Genomic DNA, 21,128 nt, shown 5'->3' with positions numbered 1-21,128 from the left:
GAAAAACAACTGAGAACTACAACTGTAAAACGGGACACAAATGCCATACCCTGCATGAAACTAATTTCTTATGCTTGACTTTGAAAGTCATAGAGTTTAAAAAGCAGGGGGCAGCAATTTTGACCAAAACGCTGATACTAATGTCTAAATAATACATACTTTACAGTTAAAACTCAAGGAATGTCTCTTTGGGGAATGCATCAATGCATGAAATTTAGTAAATACATTTCCCTTTGAAATGAATCATCAAAACAAAGTCAGTGCTTTGAAAATATTCTAAAAATATACAATTTCCCCAGTTTCACTTCAGACCCAGGTCTTTATGAAAAACATTAATATGTTTTTCCTCAAGCGCACATCAGAGTTCACTATATGATATATATATATATATATATATATATATATATATATATATATATATATATATATGTTAATTAAGGTCTTTATGGCTCAACCTGATTAATCTATGTATATCTTGTCTTGTATCTAACGTGTAAATAGCCTGTGACTGTAGAATAATGAATAGATTAGGACAATGCATATACAGTCTCCCTTATTACTGTCACCAAAAGTCAACCAGTGCACCAGCTAAAGGCCATCACTCACCCTTCAGGAATCACCATCATCAATAAAGCTCTAACTTTGATCCAACGCCTCTTTTTCCCCTCCTGCATGTAAATCATCTGCAAAATATGCACTGCTGTGCATCCCAAGTGTCATTATAGAAAGGTTTAAATGAAGGAGAATCTCTTTACTGCAAGAAAGAACCAAATGACAAGTGTGTCATGAAATGCATCTCAGGCAGGTGTGTTTTAATCATCCATGCTGTGTAATGTTAGAGTTCAGCACCATGGACAGCACACCCATGGAAAACACTCCCACCTGGGGGAGGTTTTCATCTCAGGAGGAACTATTACACTGCACACAAAAATATCCCTAACATTATCTGATTAAATTCAGATAACTTTAATTGTTTAACATAGTAATATAATAAAAATGTAATAAGGGTATGTCCAGTTTTTAAAGTCAAATTTACCAACATGGATGGTCTATGTCTGACAAACTAATATGAAGCGGGTTTAAATACAAAAAAAACAAAACATTTACGTTTGGATTGTTTTGTTCTTGTTTTTTGCATGGTGAACATTTGTTGAGATTATATTTTCAGCGTGTATTTAATCTAAAAAAAAAAAAAATACATTTATGTATATTTTTAATTTTTTTTTTTTTTTTTAATTCTTCAGCCTATATTGTTTTTCAAATTTCAAACACTACACACAATCTCAAACCACTGTATTCTGTACTTTCACTTTTTCAAATATAAATCTAGTTCAAATAAATTGCAGTGTAAAATAATCTCACCTGTTGCATATTGTCACTTTGTGCACTAATCCTTATACTACTCTGTATTTGTAACACAATATGCAAACAATATGATTGAAAAACTAATTTTAGTATCTGGGGTCGCCAAGAAATGTGTGATATAAAAATGGGGTCACGCCCCCAAAAAAGTTGGGAACCACTGCTTTAGAAGGTTTTCTGAGGTTGGTCTTATATATTAACTCAACATCATACATGTGACATAAACATTGAGTGCCACATGAACAATACAAGTGCATCATCTTCAACCTTTATACACAACCTATGAAGATTTTTTATTGATTGTTGATAGAACTGATCAAATAGACAAAATAAAAATGATTTAATCCCCTAAAGGAAATAAACTGTCAAGTAACATCATCGACGAACGGATGAGCTGTTTTTTTGTCTTTTGACTTTGCTTTAACATATTAGCTTTTTAAAAGATTCTCAGCCTCCGTAGGATCGTATTAAGTCAAATTGTCCACAGATGTGTTCCTTTATATGTCTTCTATAAACTGGGAGCCTGTTGGCATGAGCTAATTCACCCACTCAACCATTAGTCTTCAATTGGATCAAATTTATTTTCCAGGTTGACCTTGGGACAAGGTTTTGTTATGCATGGATTCGCATCACTGCTGCTACGCTCAAATGCAATCTTGGTTTAATTGTCGCTGCAAAATGCAATTTAGTGATGTTGCAGGAGGTCGGACAATTTCACGCTCACAATCCCATAATAATAACAATAATAATAAATGCCAAAAATTGTCTGTTTATTACACTTTCATCAGTTTTGTCTCTAAATATTTACTCAATATTAACCCTCCTATTATCCTCAAATATTACTAACACATTTTACTCTTGGGGTCAATCTGACCCCAGATATATTTGCCTCCAGAAAATAATTTTCTGAAAATTGTGTCGAGCCTTTTGTTTATTTGTTGAATACATGAATTACGCATTGATAATGAAACCTTGACTTGTTCTCTAGCGCCACCATCAGGCCAAAGTTTTAAATTAGAATTAATGTAGCGTTAATATTTTTCAATCTTCTCAAATTTACTGACATCACACAAACACAGTATCAATTCTGCGGGGATGGAAGGTCACACATGGATCACACACAGACTAGTTTTACACAGCTAAAACCCCTTGGGGTCAAATTGACCCCAGATGAACACCAATGCGTGCAATATGTTCAGCACATTTAAAAAAATAAAAAAATATTATTTTTTGAATGATAAACATTGAATAGGGTCAAATTGACCCCAAAGATTTTTTTTCCCTTTTTTTTTTAACTTTGTCTTCGCATGCTGTCAAAGGTAAACACTATACTGTATGTAGTACAATCCTTTCTTGACAGCAATGCATGTTTTATTGAATTTAAATAATTCAATTTATGTTATTGCATATTTGTAACTATCACCAGCCTCCCCAAAGGAAGAGTAAGAAACACTTTATTAAAAGGAGGATAGAAAAAGAGAGGGCAGTGTTACACCTATAAGGGTTATATCAAATATTTGCAGTTTCCCGTCATGTACGACATATGTTAGAGACAAACCATGAACACAACGATTACATCACTATATCTTTGCAGTTTTTTCTCTCTTCTGATTCAATGTGACACACACAACACACGGAATCTCAGAAGTCAGTCAGTCACCTCCATGACTAACAGTAGCTGCTGTTTGACAGTGAGGTGATGCAATGCATAACAAGGCAGCAGAAAGTTGCTAGGCCAAGCATGTTCTATATACCAATAGGACAATTTGGAGAGGGTGAACCTTCAGCGTGGGGTCCCAAGGTCAGAGAGAGAGAGTGCTGAGACCACAATCTGACTGTAGCTTGTGTCAATAGCATTAATTTGACCTCTGCATGGAACACAAAGCTTTGGACTGTAATGATGGACTCTTATGCCCTCTCTAGCATGTCTTGTCAAAAAAGACGCAACAACAGAAATAAGGGTTTTCAAAGTATTTATTTATATACAATTCTTAAATAGTAACAACGTAATCAAAAATAACTCAGCGAAACCAATGATACTGGAGATCCAGGCAAAACCAAAGACAAGTAGGGCCGTCACACCCCACATCCACCCTCGAAGCTACAAAAAGCTATAAAACACTAAACCAACAGAAACATGAAAACATGACTAGCAGAAATCTCCAGTCCAAACTTACAAAACTGAAGAACTCTCCTCACATGTCTGCTGCTGGTCAAATGTTGTGCGTCATTCCTTCTGGTCCTCCCAGCCCTTTATACAGCTTGCCCTCTCTTTTCACCTGATTACTGATGTGAATCAGGTGTGTCAGGTGAGAGGGAGGCAGGACAGACTGAGAGGCCAGGAGCTACCAGACCATAACAAGCAGCGATAAGTTTCAGGACGGCAGGTTGATTATTTTGTGGTAATTGCACATCTTCGTAGGACAATGCTGAAAAATGCAACACAACTTTATTGGTATTGTACAATTTAGCACAACCAAGTAATTATTTTTATTTATTTAACATTAGGTAAATGGTAGGAAATATGAAATCATACAAATCTATGTGTTTGGATGTGATGAATATTAAAGGCTGACAGTGAATGGTTTTCATCATCATAACAGTTTCACACAGTGGTTCAGTCCATGTTGAACTGAGCTTCCCAACACGTTGAACCCCTCCCTGACGGTGAATGGAATCTTCCAGTCCACATTTGATGTGCAACAAAGCCTTTCAGCAAACACCTCAGGTATTTGTGAGGAGGTGGAAAATTGTGTTTGACCTTAAATCTCCTGTGACATTTGGGTGGGAAAAGCCTGTTACATCACAGGTTTCAGATAAGAGGGGCATATAAATTGTGTTTGGAGGGAGTAAAAAAGGTAAAAGGAACAAATGCACAAACATTATGTGCAATAGCAAAGGCTGAAGGGAGAGTATAAATGTGACCTAGGGGTGTAAGAAAAAAATCAATTTGATACATTGCTATATCTTAATGAGCGAATATTGTATCAATCCAAAAAATGTCCAAATTAATTTTTTAATCATGTTTTTTTTTTTTAATGGAAAAAAAATATGTGCTAACATATGCATAGCATGTAAACGCCTGGTAACCAGGTGTTGGTGAACCACATCAGACCTTGTTAAACTACCTCACTCCTCAATGCATTTTAGCTTAGAAATTGATTGCAATTTATTTTTATTTATTTATTTATTTATTTATTTTTTTTGAGAAAAATTTAATTTTACAGTTTGATAAACAAAACACTTCTTTTTGATATTGGGACTTGAATTAATTGCAGTCACATTTACTTCTTCTCACAAGTTTTTTTCTTCTTATTTTTACAGTAATTCTGTAATGTGAAACTGGTAATAATTGATAGTGATGTATCGCAAAGTATATCGTATCATCAGACTCTTGGCAATGCACAATGTGATCCCATGCTGTTTGGACCAGTTAGTATTCACATTGCACTGATGTCTTCCAGAGCCTTGTAAAAGCTGTAAAAGGTGGGCTCTGGTGTATGAAGGTATATTTTTTGCTGCTAATGAGCTGCCAATATGCCTAATGCTTAGCCCCGCCCACTGTGGCTCTTTTTCTCATCATGGCCTGATGGATGCGCTGCTTTCTCTGGGTGTCCTGGGTGGAGGACTGGTGAGAGGTCATGTTGGATTAGAGAGCTCCCTGTATGACATAGGTTAATGAACTGTGCTGCTGGTAGGACACACACACACACACACACACACACACACACACACACACACACACACACACACACACACACACACACACACACACAGGACGGATGAGTCACACCTGTGAAAGTGACTGTGTGATGCATCTGCTCTTCTGCTGCAATCAGGTGAGAAGTTGAACTTCTTTTCTGTCACTGACAAACAAGCTGGTGGATCAAAAAAAGTGTCCAACTGTGAGAAAATATGAACTGATAGCTTCCATTTAGTCATCAGGATTACAGACTGTACTGGTATTGGTACTGGAGCTTATCAGGGCACACTGTGTCTTTCTTCAAGGAAAGTTTTCACAGTTTTTTTTCTCAATAGCAAGATGCATTATCATCTTGATAAAAGATGTCATCGTCCCAAAACATCCTTTCAATTGAGGGAATAAGAAAAGTGTCCAAAATGTCAATATAAACTTGTGCATTTATTGAAGATGTAATCTGACATGCAGCCCCATATCATCAATGTGTTCTTCAAGCAGTCATCTTCATAATTGTCATTGGAACGGCATCAAATAAAAGTTCCAGCATCATCACCTTGCCCAATGCAGATCTGAAATGAATATGTCTTCAAATCACTCATCCACAGTCCACGATTGCTTTTCCTTAGCCCATTGAAACCTTGTTCTTTTCTGTTTAGGTGTTGATGGCTTTCCTTTAGCTTTTCTGTATGTGAATCCCATTCTCTTTAGGAGCTTTCTTACTGTTCAGTCACAGACGCTGACTCCAGTTTCCGACCATGTCTTCCTCATTTGTTTTGAATCCGTGTTTTTTTTAATTAATTTAAAACTAGAAACCAAAAAGCAAACAAGCAGCACTTTTCTGTTTTATAAATTAAATTTGGTTCCGTATGTGTGATATCTGGATATTTACGGGGAGCTTCATGTTTTAATCTCACCACACAGAGGGGACACACAGACGGACTTTTATTCTGCTGCCTTTGATAAAAAAAAATGATCTTGTATCATGTTGTCCTCCTCACACCGATGAGGCGTAATTTGTGTGTTGATGACGTTTCGTTAAAGAGTTATTGATGCTGGAAATCCAAATTTGTGAATAACTGCCAACTTTACCAAACAGTGTTATGGTCCAAATAGTATCCAGATAAACTGGTGACTGGGCGGATTTTTGACATAAAAAGAAGCAATGCATAAGTCACATTACTGGTGAATTGAAACGTTATTAATACATAAATAAATAAAAACCAAAAAATGGATGTTATGTAAAACATGCACATGATCTGTGGAACCAGAGGTGGTGTAATGAATCTATTGGTGCTGCTCGTTTCCTGTGATCGACCTCCGTGTGTGTTGACGACTGCCTTATTTATAACGTTATAAATGAACATTTTACTGCCCTCAAAAAAGCTGTAATTGTTTTTGTAAAAGTGTCAAATGGTAGAAGTTCAAACATCTATTGTTCCTCACCAGCCTCACAGTCGATAGTCAGTCACTAGTTTATTTGGATACTATTTGGACACCGCGAAACAGCTATAACATCCACAGACTGAATGAAAACATAAATCCTAAACAGTCCTATTGTGTGTGGAGACCTGGTCCAGGACCTGGGGAAGGAAACGAGGTGTAGCTGACTTCAGTTCTCGTTCTAATTAACCCCTTAAATATCCAACTATCACACAAACAGAACAATAAAAAAAATTTAAAATGTTTTAAAAAAACAGAAAAACACTGCTTATCTAAATAAACCACAATTTATTTGCTATTTGGATTTGATTTGAAAACAGAATAACCAAAGAACAAAGTGTACACAGAATGTTTTGCTGTGCTTTTGCTGTTTTCTGTCTTGACACTTTGATGTCTTCCTTGGTCTACCAGTACGCTTGCCTTTTACAACGTTCCCACGTTGTTTTTTACTCGGTCCAGATTTTCGACACAGCTGACTGTGAACAGCCAACATCTTCTGCAACATTCTGTGATGATTTACCTTCTTTAAGAAGTTTGAAAATCCTCTCCCTTGTTTCAACGCACATCTCTCGTGTTGGAGCCATGATTCATGTCGATCTGCTTTGTGCAACAGTTCTCCAAGGTGTGAGCACTCTCTTTTAACTGCAGACTAATGAGCACATTTAATCTGATGCAGGTGTTAGTTTTGGAAATGGAAACTTACAATGTGATCCCATATTTCTTTTTCCTCTGCTTGATCTAAAAAAGCAATTGTTATTGAGTACCACCATTTTTCCTTGGTTTCTTTTAGTGTTTTTTTTTTTTTTTTTAAGCCAGAACGTTGCCATTTTAAATGACTCAGCACAGGGTAGGAGGAAATTAAAGAACATGTGTTTCCTTTCCTCCCTGGAGAACATTTACCTAAATGTTCCTTTAAAACATGTATAAACACTGCCAGTAGGGGGCTCTGCAATGCAAAGTCTCACTTGATTTGGATTCATTGGGGAATAAGATTTCTTCATAAAACTGTCAAATCAATTACATATCACTTTAATACTCTACAGCACACCAGTGAGTGTTGAAGTAATTTGAAGGGATTTCAAATGCAAATTTTTTCCTACGCTGTCACACGTTATTTTTGTAGTTGCGGACTGTATTTTCATCAGTCTGTAACCATGGTTACCAAAGCAGAGAGAGATCAGCAATTTGGTTTACATGAGCAACAGCAGCTCGGATGGATTCAAACTTCATTAGTAGAGCCTATGGTGATGACATGAGGTCAGACGTTATCGTGCTTCATTAGAGGCTCGAAAGATTCCATATGAACGATATAGTCAGGAGGTCATTCTCCATGCATGATTAACTGTTGGTTGGAGTGGGCCAGTTAGTTAGAAGAGTTTCAGGCATCAGTTGATGGAGACAGCTGCTACGTGTTGACCGTAACAACATCAGGACTGGGAGGGCGAAGAAAAAAACTAAAGAAGAAGACAGAAAAAAAAAAAACTAAGAAGAAGAAAAGAAGAAAGGAAGAAGAAAAAACTGAAAGAAGAAAAAACTAAATAAGAAGGAAGAAGGAAAGGAGGAGGAGAAGAAGAAGAAGACGAAGACTAAGAAGACGAAACTACATAAGAAGGAGAAGAAGGAGAAGAGGAAAAAAGAAGAAAGAACCTAAATAATGAGGAAGGAGGAGAATGATGAGGAGGAGTGAATGAGAAGAAGACGAAGAATAAGCAATAAAGTAGGATAGAAGAGAAGACCACTAAATAAGCATGGCTCATCATCAGCCTCCTTCACTAAAGAGAATAACTAATAAGGGTAGAAGTAGAAGGAGATGAACACGGAGCAAGAAGGAAGAAGAAGATAGATGCAAGATGAAGATGAAGATGAAGAAGAAGAAGAAACTAAATACTAAATTTAAACACAACACAAACTGAAAAGTCACACAAGCCTTTATTTGTTTTGCTGGTAAATTTCACAAACACGTTCACCCATCAACGAGGGTGGGAGGAGTCAAATGCTACATTTGTTTAAGACGAAGAAAGAGGAGTGGCAGTGTCACATGAACATCTTTGACAGGGGGGCGGGGCAAGTATTCCAAGGCAAATTAAAATCATAAAATACTTTAATAAATACTTTAATATTTCATACTCTGTTAATCGTGCAATAGCGCCACCATGCAGGGTAATTACAATGTTACAGTGCTCATTTACTGTAAGCCCAAATATACGCTTTAAATGAATCAAGTTACAAGTAAAACCCAAGTGTGCAAGAGTGAAAAAAAACAAAAACACTATTTACAAATGCTCTCTAATAGTACTGTCCCCAAATAATTAGTCTTAATATATCTGCTTTCACATTAGTCAATAAAATATGTGTTTCTGCAATACTGTGTCAGTGTCTCAAGCACACTTTAATAAATAGAAAGTATCTTTATACACAATGCAATATATATATAGTAGTTCTGGGTCAATTATTTGCACTTTTGTGTTCAATAATAGATAATAATAGAACAATAAGAGTAATAATAATAATAATAAAAAAAAAAAAAAATTCTTAGAATTTTGAATTTTTAAGTACTGAAGTTCAATTTCACTCAAAAGCTTTTAAATATAATCCAATCAAGGAGGATTTACGACTGGTGGGAGGAATTTATAATATGAAGTCATTTCGACATGATCACAAGTATATGGACCAATATATGACGTTAAAGAAGAGGAAGGAGAAAGGGAACAGGGCTCGAGCATACAGATCTACTCTTTTAGCAGCTGAGGGGATCACAGGTTTGGGGGGTGGGGGCTTCTTGTTCTTGTTGCTCTGAGACTTCCCATGGCCGTGGGCGGTCTCGATGGGCTTCCCGTAGCAGTCAAAGTTCGACAGTTCAAAGTCACGTGGTAGAGAGCCCACGATGCTGAAGTCATTGGTCCTCAGGTCGGATTTGGAGGTGCACACTTTTTTGCAGCGGGTCTCGGCCACCTGGGTGTGAAATAGCAGCGGAATGAGAAAATATTGAGCATAATTAGTGGAAGTGATTATTGACATGATACAAGCAAATATTACAGTTGTGCACCAAAGTCAGCCATTCTCAAACTTTTCAGCCCACGACCCCCAAAATAAAGGTTCCAGAGAGCGGGGAACCCCACTGTACCTGAAGGTGGATGAACACAGACATGAACACTGAAGAACAGTCATGTGGAGACAGTGTCATCTATAAGGGGGAATAAAGGGGAGAGATTTTTGGGGTCCATCATAAAGTCAGCAAAATGATGGTCCATTGTTCTATGAATCTGTGATAACCACATTTATTTATTTATCTGAATATTATCCACTGTAACCCAGGAAGTTTATTATTATTTGGGCCATAGTATATAGTCATCTTAAAGATGTAAATCCTTGTTTTAATCAGAAATGAAATGGGTTAAAAGTGACCAAAAATGGTGGAAAAGGTGGTGAAATGGGATTTTAAAAACCACATAAATTGGTTAAAAGTTGCCAAAAACGAACAGAAAATGTGGTAAAAAGGGTCCAAAGTGTCAATATTGGAACACTTAGTTTAAACTGGTAAATAATGGGCAGGACAAATTGTTACAGTTTTTCTCGAATGTCAGGACACATTTCAGGAAACTGCCCTCCATTTTCTCTAAACTCTAAACACAAAACACTTTTCTCAAGCTAGCTCCACAAAAACTCGCAGTCTCTTTACAAAACGAAACTCTCACTCCAAAACCCAAACTTTCACCACAAAACTGTTGCTCCTATGGCCAAAACCAAACTTTGACAACAAAATGGTCCTCACAGCTTGCAAAAATGTAAACACTATTGGATATCTATCACACACTTCAATAAAAATTGAAAACACAATGTTCAGGGTGTGATGTTCTCAGTACCCCATCATTTGTATAGTAATCACATCTGTATAGTAATCAATAGTAAGTCACAGATTATTTTTAGGGGAACCTCATTTATTGACAACCTGTACAAACATACTTTTTCCAAAACAAATTTCAAAAGAGAACAAAAGCATACATGGGGATACATGTCACAAATTCTTACAGTAAAGAGGTTCTATGGGGTCTGTGGGGGGGCCTGTGCAGGGGCCTGTGGGGGGGCCTGTGCGGGGGCCTGTGGGGGGGGCTGTGCGGGGGACTGTGCACGGGCCTGCGCATCACGTCGTCGGGTGGGGTCAGGCCACAGGACCTCGTCCACATCGCAGGCTATGTTTTCCCTCGCCAGGCAGCGGGGGAAGAAAGCTCTGGCATGCCGGACCCAGCCTGAGTAATCCCCCACATCATCACAGGCCAGGTCCATGGCCCTGAGGAGGTTCTCTCTACTATATGGTTGCCGGTCATACACCTTCCACCGCCATGATGAGAAGAACTCCTCTATGGGGTTGAGGAAAGGTGAGTAGGGTGGCAGACATACATTGAGGAATTGTTGGTGTATATTGAACCACTCTCTTATCTGGTTGGTGCGGTGAAAACTGACGTTGTCCCAGATGATGACATAGATGGGAGGAGGCTGTGCTGGAACCAGATTCTGCTGCTCACGGTCAATCAGGATGTCCCGTAGGTCTCCCAGGAATGTGAGGAGACGCTGGGTGTTGAAGGACCCAAGGAGAGCCTGCCTGTGGAGAAGCCCTTCTGAGGTCATGGCTGCACATAGGGTGATATTCCCCCCACGTTGGCCAGGAACGTCCACAATTGCTCTTTGGCCAATTATGTTACGGCCTCTCCTCCGTCTCTTGGTGAGGTTGAAGCCAGCCTCATCCAGGAAGATGTATTCATGTTGTCTCATCATGGCGTCCAACCCCAAGATTCTCTGTGGAAATGAATAGAGTATGGGTAGTGTCACAGAAGGAGTACTACAGTACACTGTGGGCTACTGTGCAGTACAGTGAGCTTGTACACCCACTGTACTGTGAACAATCAACATTGTATACCCGTATGTATACTTACTTGCACATACTGGAAACGTAGCTCTTTGATTCTGTCCGAGTTACGCTCAAAGGGAACTCTATAAGCTTGCTTCATGCGTAGCTTCTGGCGACGGAGGACTCTGTCTATGGTGGCCAAACTGACTCTGTCAATACCTCCAAAATTTATGTTGTCAGCTATGACTCTCTCCTTTATTTCCCTGAGTCTGATGATGTTGTTTTCCCGGACCATGTCCACAATGAGGATCTCTTGCTGTGCTGTAAATAGGGGAGCCCTTCCACCATGATGTGGCAATCTTTCAACCCTATAGAAACAAATATGCTTTCACTCTTCAAAAAAAGACTTACAATCTACAATACAAACATCAATGGAAATGTCCAGTCTCCCAAAGCAAACGTAATGTGGTGAAACCAATTTAGATTGTGGGCTACAAACATTTAGACAAAGTAACTACAGTACATACCTGTTGTGTTGTCTGAATGCCCGAATTATGGTGGACACTGAGAACCTGCTGAGGTTGGGTTGGACTCTTAGTCCAGCTTCTCTCAGTGACATTCCATGGACAATGACATGGTCAATGACAGTAGCTCGCATTTCATCTGTGATGATTGTACGTGGTTGTCTTGCTCTTCCTCCTTGCACTCCTCCTCTCCCTCCTCGCCCTCCTTGGCCTGCTCCTCGCCCTCCTCTGACACGAACTCCGCCTCTGTACATTCTGTTGCCGTTTGGCACCTTCAGCAAACTGTGCATTCTAAACTGGCCTATATAGGTGTTGTCACATCATTGGCAGGTGTCTTCAATTTTGAGTCGTTGTGCATTCTCAAGCGGCCAATATGGATGGTGTCACATGTGTCTTCAATTTTGAGTCACAGTGTTTAAGCAATGACACCCGTGCTTTCATTGTGTTCAACTTTTGATGTCTGAGTCTACCATTTTGCATTGTGTGAGCAAAAGTGTGTTTTAGCAAGTGTGAAAGTGTTTAGCATAAGTGTGAATGTGTTTAGAGCAGTGCAAATGTGTTTAGAGTTCTGCAACATGTGTTTTGGCAAATGCAAATGTGTTCAGAGTTTTGTGAAATTGGAGATTGAGGTGAAATGTGTTTATAGTTAAGCCAACTAGAGGCCAGATTTATTAAAGTGTTTAGGCAACTGGTCATTGTGCTCAGAGATCTAGAAATTGTGCTTTAGCAATCGAGAAAAACTGTAATGTGGTTAAATTGGCTAAAATAAACATTATTTAAAAAATCAAAAAAAGGTCAACATATGTGACATTAGGTGTGAAAAGTGGTGGAACGGGTATAAGTGCTGAAAATCTCTTGAAAGTGGGAAAAAAATGTGCAGAAAAAACATTGAAATTTGTTAGAGAAGTGGCACAAATGGGAGTAATGTAGCAAACATGCATTAAAAGAAGCAAAAATATAGCAAGAAAAAGTGATGAAAATAGGTTCAAATATGACAAGTTTGGTGAAGTTACAGTGGCAGTCACCAGTGGTATCTGTCATTGTGTCCTTGGGCAAGACACTTCACCCACATGCCTAGTATGAATGTAGTGTGTGAGTGAGTGTTGGTGGTGGTCGGAGGGGTCCGATGGCGCACTATGGCAATCAGTCTGCCCCAGGGCAGCTGTGGCTACAATAGTAGCTTACCACCACTAAGTGTGGGGTGACAGATTCATGCCTTAATTCTGTAAAGTGATATGAGTGTCTATGATAAAGCGGTATATAAAATCCAATGCATTATTATTATTATTATTATTATTATTATTACAGAAAAAGGGAAAACATAAACAAAAACGGTGCTAATTTGTAAAAAATAAATAAATAAATTTTTAAAGGCATCTGGCGACCCCCTCAAAGTGTCCCGTGACCCCAAATGGGGTCCTGACCCAAAAGTTGAGAACCCCTTGTTCAAATGATGATTTATTGCTTTCATATAAAACTGTATTTATAATTTTCTGCCCTCCAACATGAAGTTAAATTAAGAAAGCTGGAAGACAAAAATGAACAACTTAGATTTTCCCTTTTCTCCATTAAAGGTTAATTGACTGACACCTGCTAGCTTCTTACCTGCATGGTTTGACCTTAAGGTTTGATTATATATTCAGCCTCCTTAGAATACTTTCAATTCAGGTTTAATTTCTACAGTCTGAATGTCTTTGTGAGACTGACCCAACTTGATCTTGGAGGGTTGCCTGGTAACAAGCCTTTCATATCAATCAAGAGAAACATCGAAAACATGGATAGCGGCTGTGTGTTTAAATCCACATAAAGACACAGGTCTGTCAGATGAGAAAGTAATGGATGACAAGTACTCACATTACTGTAAGTGAGTTGCTTTTACTTGTATTTGTACTTTTTTTCAGTATATTTCTTAACCAGTAATTTTACTTGTACTTAAGTATGTTTTAAAAGAAGTAATTTGTTACATTTCTACACCAAACAGATACTGAGTAAATTGTATTTTTTTTTTTTTTTTGTTCTAAAATGATCAACGGACATTGTAAAACTACAAAAAATGAAATGACCAGACGACAATCAAATGCATCACATCAAGGCCGACCAATCAGATTAAACATAATGCATGGCGCCAAAACAGCATTGAATGCTGGGTATTTTACCACTTTCTTCAGTTGAGGTTGTGGTTTCTACCTATTATGACCTGTTGTCACCCACATGGCACTGTTTTAGGGTTCATAAATGTAGCTACACTTAGAGCCTGAGAATTGCTTAATTCTGAATTGAATTCATTGGTTTTTCATTCATTGTTTAATTTTTAAAATAATTGTACATTTTGATAAACCTTTTATTTTATACAGATATTTTTGTCGAAAATAAATTAAGTTCCAATTGTTTAAGATTTGGTCTCTTCCTATTTAAGTTCATACATGAGATGTTTTGTATGTAAGGGAACCATGGCAAGATTTATTACCAAAAATAAACATAAGGGTGAAAATAAATAGTAAATGTTACTTTTAGTACTATTTAACTGAGCTACTTCTTACTTGTATTTGAGTATTTTATATTTGATTTACTTGTACTTGAGTACAATTTCAATCAAGAAACAGTACTTCTACTTGAGTCGGATACTGTACATCTGTCCTGTGGCCTTAATCTATTTTAAGGCAAAGAGTGTTTTAAATTAAAGTATTAAGTAGGGATGGGACAATATGATATTCTAAAAATGGATAATTACCAAAAAAGTTAAATTGCAGTTGGAAAACTCTTTGAATTTACCTCTAGGAAAACTTACTGTACATATTTAATGACCTTATAATAAACAATTACATGAATAAAACCATTATTTCTGACTTAACGAGAAAGGTCTGACAATTCATGCCAGTCTAAAATGAAAACAAAATCATGTTGTCATCATGATGTTTTATAAGATAAGATATGGACAAACATGTTCTTTTCTCAACAATGTTAGCATGTCCACATTTTCTGGCAGCTATTGAAACCTTTTCACTCAGTTCTAACCCTGAACCTCCTTCCACACTAACGCACTAAAAACAATCTGTAGAAGAGTTTGGTTTATTGTTATTGTCATAAAAACATCCTTTTTATCAATTTCCCTGAAGGCCCTGCGGAGTGATGAGCATCTAATCAGACAACCAATGCTAACATGCTAATGTCAATAAGCTCATTAAAGCTTAATCATTATGATTTGGATTTTTGAAAAGAAACCCCATTAAACCTAATGAGATATTGTAATCTGCTCAAACCAAATGCAGTTAAAGCTAACGTAGATGCAGGGCTAAATTAATTTGTATGAAGAGCTAAGTCGATGAGTTTAAGAGGAATTATAATGTTTTTTTTTAGTTTATTTTTTTAGAAAATTGGCTTGAAATTCAAGTTTCATTTAGGTTTAGTGACTTTGTTTGGCATTTAGTGAATTATGTCTAATTAATATTAGAGGTAACATTAAAAAACATGACATTTTGTCTGGTTTGCAGCTGCCTTCAATACTAACGAGGCTGAAGTTAACAGATGTTTTTATCTTATGACATTTGGAATTGTTTGTTTGCTTGATTTACATCTTACACAAAGTAGGAATTACTCAAACTTCAACAATTGCACCTTAGTCCTACTTCCTGTCCAATAAATAAATAAATCCACTCATTCTAAATATAGAAATACAAATGGTTTTGAAAATCCTAAAAAAAATGTGCAACTATTATGACTTTCACAGAAATAAAATTAGCACTCATGATTAGCCAATCAGAGAGTGCTACTTCTGCTAATCAACATGTTATTATTAATCTAAGCATGTCGAGAGTCATTAGTCATTATGCATGATTGTCTATCAATGTATTTGTTTGTATTTGTCTTGATAGCACAAAAACACCTCCCCTAAAGGTGTAAAGTAAATACATAGTTATAGTTTAGGTAAATGATCTTAACCCTACTATTATCCTTGGGGTCAATTTGACTCCATTCAATGTTTATCATTCAAAAAAAATGTTTTACTTCATATTTCATGATTTTTTTCTTAATTTGATGGGTACAAATGATTAAGCATAAAAAACCCATTGCACGCATTGGTGTTCCTCTGGAGTCTATTTGACCCGACGTTCTTTTAACTGTGTAAAACTTGTCTTTGACTTCAAAGTAGGGATGTAACGATTAATCGTAAGGCTGTTAAAAATCGATTCATAGGTGTCACGGTTCATATCGATTTTCTCAAAATTGAATCGCAGTACTTTTTTTAAACAGCAGATTATGATATATATTTATCCTTCTCTTGTCCAAATGCTGAGGCGGCGGAATCTGCTACTACTTTCTTTCTGGCCGCCTTCTACTCCTAAATATGTTCATAAATGATTCCTTACCCCATCAGCACCGAAAGAATATCTGTAATATTACGTGAATATCTGTAAAAGTCACGTTTTTCTATTAGCTCTGTCTGCTATCATTGCATCTCTTCTTCACTGCAAAGAATATCTGCATGGCAACCGAACACTGGGTTACCAGCGCCCTCTGCTGGTCCAAACAAATATCTGGCATGAATACAGGGCAATGACTGTTTTTTTATTTTTTTTTTAAGTCCAATTGTTAAGGCACAAAATACATTTTCATTTGCACTTTTAAAAAGAAGAACTATTATGCAGTTTTGCATTGTTTACTATAGAACCAGAATTTTAATTAATAGGCTTCTTCTTCATTTGTATTATTCCTTTATTTATTTCATTCAAGATTTATTTTTCGTTGAATTGCATTGTTTTGAATAGTTTATCAAGGGATTCTTTTGACAATGAAAAATAAAAGGAAAATAGTACAGTATTTTCTATAGGAACATTTTTCAATCATTTGTCTAAAGAAGAAGAAAATCGTATCGGGAACCCAGTATCATGAATTGAATCGTATCGAGAGTTGAGTGAATCGTTACATCCCTACTTTATAGTAAATAACCCCACATATGTAACACGTAATGAGAAAATATTAAGAAAATAAATATGTTTATGAGAAAAAAGCGGGGCGGAACCAACATCTGTTAGGGTTTATTATGTGAGAGTCATTAGAAAAGATATGGATGAAAGATTTTCAACATACACTAACTCTAACCTTATGGTGGCGCTGCAGGAAAGGTCATATCATTACCACAACCAATAGGGTTCATACTCTAGTGATTATTAATGTAGTCAGTAAACTTTGGATGTATGTATTCAACAACTAAACAAAGCGTGACACAATAACTTGGTCAACAATTTTCTGGAGGCAAATATCCCTGGGGTCATATTGACCCCAGGGATAAAATGTGTTATATGTAATGGGATAATAGGAGGGTTAATATTATGTTCAAGTTTCAAGAAAATCTTCTCAACAATAGGGTAAGATTGACCCATTGACTTCCAGAGGTGACAAGTAAGGAAGTACAAATACGGTACTTTATTACTGTACTTAAGTAGTTTTGCCGACTTTTTACTTTTAATCCTTAATTAAAAAAAAAAAAATATCATATCTGTACTCCTTACATCATAAAAGGGTGACCAAGGCTCAGGTGGTAGAGGGGTCGTCTTCTGATGGAGAGGTTGGGTGTTTGATCCCTGTCTATGTGTTGAAGTGTCCTTGAGCTAGACAATGAACCCTAACCCCCAATTTCCACGGAACGCGGGTCCACTGCAATACGTCTCCGCCACGGCAGAGGAGGTGAAAGGTTTCTATTCAAGTCTATGTGTTAATTTCCACCGTGTCTGGTGCGCTGCGGAACAGTCCGGAGCCCCTCCCACAGAGATACACAGGGTTTCTATTTCTGGCGGATGCCGGAGCACGACACAACAACTCAGCACAGACAGTGAAACAAGAAATGTCTTCAGTTCATATTTCATCATATTATCTCTTCTCTGTTGTCTGTAGTTAAAAAATGTGGCTTGGACAACAACAATGAAAGGTAAACTTTGTATTTTAATAAAGTTAAATCAAAGCTGCGCCGTCTTTTTTCTTGACACATTACTTACTTAATTTACAAATTGTATTTATGCTAAATTATTTATGCTAAATTTTCCAGATGTTCAAAGATAACAGATTTAACTTGTTTACTTTTACCAGTCATTTTTTATTCAAATATTTTACTTGAGTACTGAAGACTAGTACTTTTGGCACCTCTGTTGTCTTCTAGGTAGGAGTGCAACTTTACATTCAAATGTACGTACTGTATATCTGTATAAGTTTCTGTGTCTAAAACAGCTTTTATAGTCTGACAATTTTACATCTAACACTGTCTTTTCATCTGGATTGCATTAAGGTTTTCTGAGTGTTTGGCTCTTCTTAGAATCTTAATACATAATTGAATCAGACGCATTCCAACACATGATATGAAACCAGATTCACTGACGTGCAGGGTGCTGACGTGAAGTGGCGTCCCTCCAGTGCCGTTAACAGTGTTGTTCCTGGATGTCAGACTCTTCCCAGTGGCCTTTTCTTTCGATGCTATCTTGGCCTTCTCCGCCTCGATGCGCTTTGGACTGTTGAGCATGACTTGAACGACGGCGTATTCCACCAGCGAGGCGAAACCAAACAGCAGACAAGCGATGAGCCAGATGTCGATGGCTTTGACATAAGACACTTTGGGAAGCTCCGAAGCCAGCGAGGTGCATTCAGAGGACAGCGAGAGCACGGACAGGATGCCTTCAGGGAGAGAAAAGTAACCTTGTCAGTCATCGGTGGGAGATGGAGAGTTATGCTGCTGTTTGTTTGATTGAAATTATAACTGAAAAAAATGTGTCCTTCAGGTCAGATCTTCACGGCAAGATCATCTTTGAATATTGACAGTTCAGGCCTTCATTTAAAGACTCAAAAGTAGGAAATAGTATGGTGTTAGTCCATGTCATTTCACTATAAATTAAAACAAAGATCAGATTTTTTTCTTACTATCCCACATGCAGTTATGGGCCAATAAAAGCAGTAAAAAAAAAAGGATCTTTTCAGATTTCAAAAGACTGTCACCCAAGAAGCAATGCATATATGTGACTAATCATTAGTGATCTGAACAGTCTATGTACATAGCTCAAAGCTGATTAAACTACAGGGAGCTGAGGTATATTCTCAGTTGTTCACTGAAGGCCCAAACATGTTCCAACCCGAAACACCGACACACTTCTTTCCAATTTTGAGGGGCTGGCATGTCCACCATATAGAATGTATAGCTTATATTGAGATATATTCTGAGAGAGTAGGTAGAGCTGTCGTAGTCTACTAAAATTCAGTTTTCTATGTGATGTAGTTCCTGAGATATTGGAAGCTGAAAATAGAAGAAAAATAAGGACGCACGAAAATCGCCCCCTCACTAAATTGTCCATATCTCAAAAAGTATTCAACCAATCAAACAAAAATAATGACAGTGTGGCTACTGAATTATTAAGGAACAATTGGGAACAATTCTAAAAGACCGAAGTGCGTGAGATGTCCCGAAAATGTGTTAAAATGTGCCTATGTTGGTATAAAATGCATGGCCTCATCCTTGTTGCGTAACAGGAAGCTTGATGTTACAAAACCTGAGTTTTTATGTAATCCTCCTAACTTTAACTCCAGAAGAAAAATGTTTGTTTTAAAAGAACTCCTCATGAAAGAACAATTCTGTGATTTAAAACAAGGTGTTGTTGTCTCTTTATCACATTTAAGGATCTCACTAAAAGCTCAGACAGCCTCTATTGACAGATCTGTTTTAATTGTTTGGTAAAATCTCTCCTAGCCAACAGGATTACAGGTTAGAGAATTCCCCTCTGCAGCAGAAGTAATTACAGTGACTCTTATGAGGGTGTTTTAACCACTAACCAAGGACTTCACACCTCCTTTTCCCCTCACATTAACACTGCTTCCTTTACACAATAAATACATTGAAATGACTGATACGGTTTTGCCTCCGGGGCTCATAATGGTCACTCATCAAGAGAGGGTTCGTCAAAGGGTCAGGATTTTCTAATCAACCACTTCTGCTTCGTTGGGATAAACTTTAATGAGAGCTTCGCTGGAAGCAAAGAGGAACATGAAAGACGACAGGAAGAAAAAAACCTGGTTTGTTTCGCTTCCACAATGACGCCCCCATGCTCTACATCAGACACAGGTAACTGACGGCCCGGGGGCCACATGCGGCCCTACAGGTAGACGCACAAAATAACTGAAAAATACAACAAATTTAGGCCAAAAACGCAAAAGACGACTACAAAAATACAATAAAGCAAAAAATACAACAAAGTAATAATAATGAATCAAAATACAAAAAATAAAATAATGAAAAGTATACAAAATGACATCAAAAATGACTTTTACAACTCAAAATCACAAACAATGACAATAAACAAAGGTTTAAAAATTATACAAAAAACATAAAAATACTCCAAAAACACAAATGATAACAAAAATACACACATTGACTGCCAAAACACACAAAACAACAACAATAGAAAGAAATACAACACAGAAAGACTCCAAAAACACACAAGATAAGAACAAAAATGACAAAAAAAACACGCAAAACAACAACAAAAATACACAAAATGACTCCATTTTGTGTCATTTGTAGGCAAACCCTTTGTTTTTCTTGTATTGATGATCAGAAATGTCATTATTAGTATTAAATGCTGATATGATTGTTGATGACGTGGCCCTCGGATCTGACAGTCATTTTATTGGCGCCCGCTGTGGTAAAACTTTCCCATCTACTTGGTTGGTGTTTGACTGAGAGGCCGAGTTTATTATGTAGAACACGTGTCAAAATCAAGGCCTGGGGGACGAATCCGGCCCTTTAGACCATCCATTGTGGCCCTCAGTAGAAAGTAAAAAATGAGAGAAAACATGAATCACAGAGTAAATTATACCAAATAATTCCGTGGTAGATATCTCAGTCGCTCTAAAAAATTCACAAATGAAATAAAACTCCACAATATTTGCAGGGGCTCACAATTTTCTTATTTTTTGCAAAGAATGATGACCATTTATTTTCAGTGGGCCAACATGATAAAGTCTGCTGAATAATTCTACATGTTGTTTTCACTACAGAAAGTAGATAATATCTGCAATTATGTGCAAGAGAAAATATATCGGTATCGACATCATTTATCTGCCAAATGATTTGTAAAATATAATCAGATATCAATCAGATATCAGCCAAAAAACTAAACAAAATGAATATTGTGCATCCCTATTATCTATTAGTTGTCTTTTTTCTACTGTATTTTATGTAACTGTGAAACAATGCATGTAAATGATACACAATATGCCT

At 37.1% G+C, this 21,128-nt stretch overlaps 2 protein-coding genes across 2 annotated transcripts in view; both read right to left on the bottom strand.

Annotated features, from left to right (window-relative positions):
- Positions 1-8,412: 8,412 nt before the first annotated feature.
- The window catches only part of glrbb (glycine receptor, beta b), a 43,362-nt gene continuing 30,646 nt past the window's right edge, over positions 8,413-21,128 (bottom strand). The window contains exons 9-10 of the mRNA XM_028459552.1: positions 18,243-18,535; positions 8,413-9,454 (exon numbers count right to left, since the gene is read on the bottom strand). Coding sequence (XP_028315353.1) covers positions 9,158-9,454; positions 18,243-18,535 — 590 coding nt within the window. The 3' untranslated portion in view covers positions 8,413-9,157. The remainder of the gene's footprint in view (positions 9,455-18,242; positions 18,536-21,128) is intronic.
- On the bottom strand, positions 10,420-12,611 carry LOC114471033 (uncharacterized). Its single transcript, XM_028459553.1, has 3 exons — positions 11,876-12,611; positions 11,434-11,716; positions 10,420-11,296 (listed from the first exon to the last, which is right to left on the bottom strand). Exons 1-3 carry the CDS (start codon positions 12,160-12,162, stop codon positions 10,544-10,546), a joined length of 1,323 nt encoding a protein of 440 aa, XP_028315354.1. The 5' UTR covers positions 12,163-12,611; the 3' UTR covers positions 10,420-10,543.

This window comes from Gouania willdenowi, chromosome 10 (genome assembly GCF_900634775.1).
Source record: "Gouania willdenowi chromosome 10, fGouWil2.1, whole genome shotgun sequence".
Classification (NCBI taxonomy): Eukaryota; Metazoa; Chordata; class Actinopteri; order Blenniiformes; family Gobiesocidae; genus Gouania; species Gouania willdenowi.
The sequence above is the reverse complement of the archived record's forward strand: the minus strand, read 5'-3'. Positions and strand labels throughout refer to the sequence as shown.

What these genes read in the sequence shown, in the direction of transcription:
- LOC114471033 (XM_028459553.1), bottom strand. Translation starts at nt 12,162, where the DNA reads ATGCACAGTTTGCTGAAGGTGCCAAACGGCAACAGAATGTACAGAGGC. An exon ending in GCATTCAGACAACACAACAG is followed by an intron (nt 11,717 to 11,875) that starts GTATGTACTGTA and finishes TTGTTTCTATAG; the next exon opens with GGTTGAAAGATTGCCACATC. An exon ending in TACGTTTCCAGTATGTGCAA is followed by an intron (nt 11,297 to 11,433) that starts GTAAGTATACAT and finishes TCATTTCCACAG; the next exon opens with AGAATCTTGGGGTTGGACGC.